Source organism: Hemitrygon akajei, unplaced genomic scaffold, assembly GCF_048418815.1.
Source record: "Hemitrygon akajei unplaced genomic scaffold, sHemAka1.3 Scf000096, whole genome shotgun sequence".
Classification (NCBI taxonomy): Eukaryota; Metazoa; Chordata; class Chondrichthyes; order Myliobatiformes; family Dasyatidae; genus Hemitrygon; species Hemitrygon akajei.
In genome coordinates, this window is record NW_027331982.1 from 394,958 (window position 1) to 404,021 (window position 9,064).

The 9,064-nt window shown below is 46.1% G+C and overlaps 1 protein-coding gene across 4 annotated transcripts in view; it reads left to right on the forward strand.

Annotated features, from left to right (window-relative positions):
• Positions 1 to 9,064, forward strand: part of LOC140722997 (NACHT, LRR and PYD domains-containing protein 3-like) — a 299,766-nt gene that overhangs the window by 11,228 nt on the left and 279,474 nt on the right. For 2 of the 4 annotated variants that reach the window (XR_012097782.1, XR_012097783.1), the window contains one exon: positions 4,956 to 6,822. The exons of 1 other annotated variant lie outside the window; for it this stretch is intronic. Coding sequence is in view for 1 of the 3 variants with exons in the window: in XM_073037622.1 (XP_072893723.1) it covers positions 1,692 to 3,254 (1,563 nt within the window). In the remaining 2 variants the exon portion in view is untranslated. Of the gene's footprint in view, positions 1 to 1,291; positions 4,309 to 4,955; positions 6,823 to 9,064 lie in introns of those variants that run through there. One more of the 4 variants, XM_073037622.1, reaches the window with a different exon arrangement.

Here is a 9,064-nt window from a genome sequence, read left to right on the forward strand (position 1 = left end):
AGGGAATGGGAACCGATGGATCTCTCAGACAGAGCTGAGCTCCAGCTATCTAAATGCAAGGATTAGGAACTCAGAGAAAGGGAACAAAATCTTTTACATCACCAGTTGAGAAAATCACCTTTGTTCTACCTCCAATCACTAACAAGAAAATCTGCAGATGCTGGAAATCCAATCTACACTCACAAAATGCTGGAGGAATTCAGCATTAGTACTCTTTTCCATATATGCTGCCTGGCCTGCTGAGTTCCTCCAGCACTTTGTGTCTGTTGCCTGTTCTACCTCTTTTTCTGGACTTTTCTACTGGTGATAATGTGTTTTGTCCCATTCTCTCTGGGTACTTAATGATATCAAGCACCTTTGCCCTGGGCAGCAAGTAGCTTTCACATCACAAATGTGCCAGACTCCAATGAGACAGACTACTGCCCTTCCCTTCATATTCATTGGCATTGTCATCACTGAGTTCACCACTGTCAGTCTTTGTCTGATGTGTGTATTGTGGCGATGTAAACGTTGCTGGAGAATTAGGGGATGCTTCAGGGGAATATAGAAACTGAGTTCACCACTCTCAGTCATTGGGGGGGTGGGGGAGGGCTTGGGGAAATATTTATGTAGAATATAGAAACTGGTGATACTTGTGTGTATTCTGGTGTTGCAAAAGTTGCTGGAGAATTTGCAAGTGGGAAGAAGTGGAGTGATATTTGGAAATCTGACTTTTTAAAGCATAAATTTGCAAGCAAACCACATATGGACAATATGCTAAAACTTTAGTCAGAAAATTCTTCATTACCCATTACAGGCCTGCTACATAGGTTGTGTGAGAGTGCAGATGAACTGGAGCGAACCCAGAGGAGAACAAAGTTCCTATTGACCGTGATTTGCTAGCTGTGAAAATGAATACCTCTCTATAAAAAATTCACTGTGCACATCTTGTCACTGGATTAAAAAAAATGCACAGTGCAAGATTTATGTACACACTGGTTATTACAAGATAGAGGGGGTATCGGAGGGAAGATGGGGAGACCTGTAATGTCCCTGATGCCCTCACTTACAAGAAGTGCATCCAGCTGCAGCTTGTAACCCTGCACTTTAAGGAGTTGGAACTTGAAACGCATATGGGAATTGATGGTCGTTCCAGATACCAGCACTCTGCCCAGTCAGGAGATGATTTATCTTCCAAATTGGGTTTAACCTCACTGTAACAGTGTGATACTAGATCAAACCTTGGCAACTCAAGTAATCTCATCTGAAATGTTGTCCTACACCCATTGATGGATTTGTAAATCTTTTACAGGTTAAAAACGGGAAGGAATTTGTCTCCAGGAATCTCAAACATGGCACAACAGTTTTGTTGTCTCTGTCTAGATATTTAAGAAGTGGAGCAAGGGATTCAATCTACCATCCTTCCTGCTCAGACTGTGGGGAGGGATTCACTCGGTCATCTGACCAACTAGCAAGCCCGTCATTTTACACAGGAGAAAGGCCTTTCACCTGCTCAGGAATGGATTCACTTGGTCATTTCAACTGAAGGTACATCAGCAAGTTCACACTGGGCAAGGCCATTCATCTGTTCTGTGTGTGAGAAGGGGTTCAGTCGGGCATCCCACCTGTGGACACACCAGTCAGATCACACTGGGCAGAGGCTGGTCATCTGCTGAATTTCGGGGAAGCGATTCTCTCGGTCATCTGACCTAATGGCACACTGGCGTGTTCACACCAGGGGGCAGCCATTCACCTGCACAGTCTGCAGGAAGGGAATCACTGCGTCATCCAACCTACAGAGACATCAGCGAGTTCACACTGGGGAGAAGCCGTTCACCTGCTCAGTCTGTGGGAAGGGATTCACTCGGTCATCCAACCTACGGAGTCATCAGCGAGTTCACACTGGGGAGAAGCCTTTCACCTGCTCTGACTGTGGGAAGAGTTTCACTCGGTCATCCCAACTACTGGTACACCAGTCAGTTCACACTGGGGAGAAGTCGTTCACCTGCTTAGACTGTGGGAAGGGATTCAGTCAGTCATCCAACCTACTGGTACATCAGCGAGTTCACACTGGGGAGAAGCCATACTCCTGCTCAGAATGTGGGAAGGGATTCACTCAGTCATCCAACCTACAGAGTCATCAGAGAGTTCACACTGGGGAAAAACCATTCACCTGCTCAGTCTGTGGGAAGGGAATCACTCTGTCATCCAACCTACGGAGTCATCAGAGAGTTCACACTGGGGAGAAGCCATTCACCTGCTCAGTCTGTGGGAAGGGATTCTCTCTGTCATCCAACCTACGGAGTCATCAGAGAGTTCACACTGGGGAGAAGCCGTTCACCTGCTCAGACTGTGGGAAGGGATTCACTCGGTCATCCCAACTACTGGTACACCAGTCAGTTCACACTGGGGAGAAGCCGTTCACCTGCTCAGACTGTGGGAAGGGATTCTCTCAGTCATCCAACTTACAGAGTCATCAGAGAGTTCACACTGGGGAAAAGCCATTCACCTGCTCAGTCTGTGGGAAGGGATTCACTCAGTCATCCAACCTACAGAGTCATCAGAGAGTTCACACTGGGGAAAAGCCATTCACCTGCTCAGTCTGTGGGAAGGGATTCACTCAGTCATCCAACCTACAGAGTCATCAGAGAGTTCACACTGGGGAGAAGCCATTCAGCTGCTCAGTCTGTGGGAAGAGGTTCACTCTGTCATCCAACCTACAGAGTCATCAGCGAGTTCACAGTGGGGAGAAGCCGTTCACCTGCTCAGAATGTGGGAAGGGATTCACTCAGTCATCCAAACTACAGAGTCATCAGAGAGTTCACACTGGGGAGAGGCCGTTCACCTGCTCAGTCTGTGGGAAGGGATTCACTGATCCATCCAACCTACAGAGTCATCAGAGAGTTCACTCTGGGGAGAGGCCATTCACCTGCTCAGTCTGTGGGAAGGGATTCACTCAGTCATCCCACCTACAGAATCATCAGCGAGTTCACACTGGGGAGAAGCCGTTCACCTGCTCAGACTGTGGGAAGAGTTTCACTCGGTCATCCCAACTACTGGCACACCAGCAATTTCACACTGGTGAGAAGCCATACACCTGCTCAGTCTGTGGGAAGGGATTCACTCAGTCATCCAACCTACTGGTCCACCAGCGAGTTCACACTGGGGAGAGGCCATTCACCTGCTCAGTCTGTGGGAAGGGATTCACTCAGTCGTCCAACCTACTGGTCCACCAGCGAATTCACACTGGGGAGAGGCCAGTCACCTGCTCATAGTGCGGGAAGGGATTCACTAGCTCATCTGTACTGAAGGTACATCAGAGAGTTCACACTGGGGTGAAGCCATTCACCTGCTTAGACTGTGGGAAGAGTTTCACTCAGTCATCAAACCTCCTGGCACACCAGTCAGTTCAAAGTGGGGACTGGCTGTTGTTATGAATCTCTAGGTTTTGTTTGCCGTGGACTGTCATTTTAAGAGAGAGAGAGATTAGGAAGTCAAATCAGTCTGACTTGCAGCTTGTTTAGTTTTAACCAAGGACAAAGACACTCAGAGTCAGACAGAAACAAAGGAGGGAAATGGAAGGATCGAAACCGGGGAACTAGTGGCCAAGGGTCACTGTTTAGAAGTTTCCTATGCCCACAAGGGTGGGTTAATAATCGATCCATGTACATCGAATGCGTGGTTGTCACCTTGTTTGATCCATAGGAGTGGATCTGATTCGGGGTATCCTGTGGAGACCACTTATATGTTAACCCTTGCCTGGCTGGGTGTGGTAGTTCACTTGAAGATGATACACCTTGTGACAAGTCACTTTCGGTGATAATTTGTATGTGGATTTGGAATGATGACAGATAAAATCTACAGCGACTGTTCTCTCGTTTTACCACCGTGGAACCTGAGGAATTCTACATATTTGCCTTCTCTCGCCATTTACCCTGGATGACAAATCTCTCTCTCTCATCACCTATTCTGTAGTTGAACTGAACTTTCATACTTTACCATCTCAAGACCGCAAGCCTTGTTTCCCCCGAGCTCAATAGTTTGGGAGTTACATTTACACACATTTATAAACTTAACACTGTTAACTTCTGTTTATCTTGTTTAAGTTGCAATATTACAAGTAGATTCTAATAAAGACAGATTTAACGTCAAAACCAGACTCCAGGTGTAGTCTATTGTTGCTGGCTTGTTTCTAAAGCACTATGGTTCGTAACAAATTTGGGGCCTGCGTCTGGGATATGAACAAATTTGGGGGCTATTGATCGAAGAATGATCGATTTGATTGGGGAAATCCCTTTTGATTTATTTGTGTGTGGAAATCAGCAGCAATGGACATTTATAAATTTCTGGAAGCGCCAACCCCTAAGGCATTAGGAAAAGCCAAAAAGAATGAATTGCTGACTGTTTCTAATGGGCTGAATCTTAAGCAGGTAAGGGGGTGTGAAGGACCAGGGCAAGCATAAAACTGGGAGAGGAGGTAAAGGTAAAACAATAGGGGTTTTATTATAAAATATAGGCATCCACCCCCTTTTTCAGAGACTGGGATTCCTGGTTCAACCGGTAATGATGTGCATTTCAATGTGTCCACCTCTCAGTCCTCGATTCTCCAAATGAAAGGGTTATCACATTTGATCTTTCTTCATATGATGACCCAACCATTTCAGGGAACAGTCTGTTGAAACTTCATTGCACTCTCTATAACAAATACTCTCTAACCACTTGGTTAATCCTCTGTGCAAAAAATGTCCATCTTCCGCAGCCCCGTGTTGCCCCAACCACTCACCTCCCACCCTTGTCACTGGCCCCACTTGCAGGTCAACCGTCTGCCGGTTTTTCCCCCCCAAATGTGAATCCCTCTACTCACCACCACCGTGGGCTCAGACATTTCCACAGATTTCCACCGGGACAAAAATCCTGTCCGCCCCCTCTCACACCATTGTTTCCCTTTCAATAAAATCCCTCCTCTCCCTCCCCAGGGAACTGGCATCAAACTGACGGGCCGAGCGGTCTCCTCCTACCTCTCGGCGACACATCAGACTCCGGCCACAGAAGACGCTTCACAAACGCCCCAACTTTCCTTGGAGGGAAATGGAAATAAATCAAAAAACGGACATTTACTCCAATGTGATGTGGGGTTTGAGGCTGGAGCGGGAGGCGAAATCAGCGGGGGTAACGCCCTCTGGACTTGTCCACCTCTGCAACTAGTGGTAACAAGTGATTGACATCGCTTTGCACCAATGGGAATAGCGCAGCCCCTGAATCCTCTGTTGACAGCGGTGGGGGAGGGCTGGTCACGTGATTATTAGCCCAGCTATTAAACTGATAAAGCCCGAGCTCAGCAGCGCATGGATGACGTAAGACGCTGTGTACGTAAGGGCAGATCCCGGTGTGGGAAGCCCATGCGTGACGTCAGGCACGAGGGGGTTCTGTGTGACGTCACCTGTGGGATGCGCTAGCATTTGAATGCACCTTAATGTGCGTTTCTTATGATTTCAGAAGGACAACAACATTAATCACGGGTTTCATTGCTGAATCCAGTGTTGTGAGATGTAAAGTCCCCTGTTATGTGTCCGGCTGTGCCGTGTTGTTTGGGGGCTATTGATCGATTAATTTTCGATTTGATTGGGCATATACCTTTTGATTTATTTGTGTGTGGAAATCAGCAGCAGTGGATATTGATAAATTTCTGTAGGTTGGATGACTGAGTGAATCCCTTCCCACGTACTTCCTCATCCAGGTCATCCACTTCTGGTCTTCCTGGAATCATTCTTTGACACTTCTCCGGACCCACTCCAATACGAACACATCTTTTGCTCACATAATAAGTCGTAAGTACAGGTCGGAATCTGCTCACCATACACCAACAGTGATCTGCCCAATGCGTTATAAAGCTATAGTATCGCATCCTTGCTCTTATATTGCTAACATTGCAGTTGTCATCCTTAATCAACTCAATCTGCAAGCAAACCTTTAGGGCCTCTTGCTCAAGGACTCACAAGCACTTATGCACCTCTAATTTTTTCAAGTTTCTCCCATTTATTTTTTTTCTACGCCCAGTTACTTCCACCAAATGTACATGACTTGCATACACTGTATTTCAACTGATACTTTGCTGGCATTCTCCAGACCTATCGAAGTCCTTCTGGAGACTCCCACTTTGCTCTAAGCTACCTGTCCCGTACCTATCTTTGTATCAACTGCAATGTTCGTCACCAAGGTATCAATTCCGTCATCCATATCATTCAGATTTAACATGAAACGATGCGGTCTCAATACTGACCCCTGCAGAACAGCATTAGTTACCGACAGCAAAACAGAATTGCCCACATTATTCTGACTCTTTCTCCCTTGTCAGTACAAGTTTCTTTCCTGTAATTCCATGAGCTGTGATCCTGTTCAGCAGCCTCACGTGCAGCACCTTAGAAACATAGAAAACCTGCAGCACGTTACAGGCCCTTTAGCTCACAAAGCGATGCCGAACATGTCCTTGCTCTAGAAATGCCAAGGGTTACCTACAGTTCTCTATTTTTCTCAGCTCCGTGTACCTATCCAGGAGTCTCTTAAAAGACCCTATCGTGTCCGCCTCCACCACCATTGCCGGCAGCCCATTCCAAGCACTCACCACTCTCTGTGTAAAAAACTTACCCCTGACATCTCCTCTGTACCTACTTCCAAGCATCTTCAAACTATGCCCTCTCGTGCTAGCAATTTCAGCCCTGGGAAAAAGCCTCGAACTGTCCACACGATCAATGTCTCTCATTTTCTTGTACACCTCCATCAGGTCACCTCTCATCCTCCATCACTCCAAGGAGAAAAGACTGAGTTCACTCAACCTATTCTCAAAAGGCATGTACCCCAATCCAGACAACATCCTCGTAAATCTCCTCAGCACCCTTTCTATAGCTTCCACATCCTTCCTGTAGTTTGGCGACCAGAACTGAGCACAGTACTCCAAGTGGGGTCTGACCAGAGTCCTATATAGCTGCAACATTACATCTCGGCTTTTAAACTCAAGCCTGCGGTTGATTAAGGCCAATGCACAGTATGGCTTCTTAACCACAGAGTCAACCTACATGGCAGCTTTGACTGTCCTATGGACTCCGTCCCCAAGATCCCTCTGTTCCTCCACACTGCCAATATTCTATCATATTTGACCGAAGAAAATGAACCACATCACACTTCTTTGAGTTGAACTCCATTTGTCACTTCTCAGCCCAGGTTTGCAGACTATCAACATCCCCCTGCAACCTAACCCAACCTTTGTGTCATCAGCAAATTTACTAACCCTCCACTTCCTCATCCAGGTCATTTATAAAAGTCACGAAGGGTAGGGGTCCCAGAACCGATCCCGGAGGCAGACCACTGGTCACCGACCTCCATGCAGAATATGACCAGTCTACAACCACTCTTTGTCTTCTGTGAGCAAGCCAGTTCTGGATGCACAAAGCAATGCGCCCTTGGATCCCATGCCTCCTTACTTTCTCAATCAGCCTTGCATGGAGTACCTTGTTGAAGATCATCTGAAAATCCGAGCAAACAACATACACTGCCTCTGCTTTATCTATCTTGCCCGTTATTTCCGCAAAGTATTCCAAGAGATTTGTCAGTCAAGATTTCCTCGAAACAATCCGGCTGACTTTGGCCTACTTCATCATATTTCCCCAATTACAGTACCCAAAACACACACTCTTAGTACACTCTAACATCTTCCTGACCACTAAGGTCAGACTAACTGTCCAATAATTTTCTTTCTTGTGCCCCCTCTCTTCTTAAAGAGTGGAGTGACATTTGCAAATTTCTGGTCCACCAGAACCGTTCCAATATCTAGTGATTTCTGATAGATCATTACTCATCACTTGAAGAGAAAACTAAGGGGGAACTTCTTCATTCAGAGGTGGGGAGAGTGTGCACCGAGCTGCCAGAGCAAGTGGCAGGGACGATTGTAATCTTTAAGAGAAGTTTGCTTAGGTCACTGGATGAGAAGCATATGGAGGGCTATGGTCCAGGTGGAAGTTGTTGGAACTCGGAAGATTAATGCTTTAGCACGGACTAGACTGGCCGAATGGCATTTTCCTGTGTTGTAGTGTTTTATGACTCTAATGCCTTCACAATCTCTTCAGCTACCTCTTTCTGAACTCTGAGGTGTCTTATCTACCTTCAGGCCTTTCAGCTTCAAAAACACCTTCTCTCCTTGGTAAAAGCATGTATCCTTACTTCTGGCCCAGGTACTGCTGAATGTTTGGCATTTATGTAATAAATTTAATGACACAACTGTAGTGGGTGACTTCAATCTGCAGGAGGATTGGGAAAGTCAGATTGGCGTGAGATCGCAAAAGAGGGGATGTATTGAATGCAAACGAAATGGCTTTTTAGAGCAGCTGATGGTTGAGCCTAGTCGGGGAACTGCTATCTTACATTGGGTGTTGTGTAATAACCCAGATCTTATAGAGAGGTCAATGTAAAGGAACCATTAGAAGGCAGTGATCATAATATGATTGAATTTCTACTGCAATTTGTGAGGGAGAAGCACAGGCAAGATGCATAGTATCTCAATGGAATGAAAGGGAATTTCAGAGGCGTGAGAGAGGTGATTCCCCAGGTGGATTGGAGGATTCTGGTGGAGATGACGCCAGAGCAGAAATGGCTGACGTTTCTGGGAATAGTTCATAATGTGCAGGATAGATATGTCCCACAGACGTAGTTCTCAAACAGCGGGGCTAGGCTATTGTGGCTGACAAAGGAAGTTAAGGACTGTATAAAAGCACATAAGGTAGCAAAAGTGAGTAGTAGGTTGGATAATTGGGTAGCTTTTAACATCCAACAACAGGCAAATTTAAAATAAAAACTATAAGGGGAAAGGTGAAATATGACAGCAAACTATGCAATAATATAAACCAGTTATAAAAAAAAATAGGAAAGGGAGGTGAGAATTGATATTGGACCACTGGAAAATGATGCTCATGGGGTACAAATGGGGAAGAGCTGGTAGATGAACTTGATAGGTACTTTGCATCCGTCTTGTCTGTGGAAGACACCACCAGTGTGCCAGAGATCCGTGAGTGTCAGGGAGCAGGAGTGAGTGCCA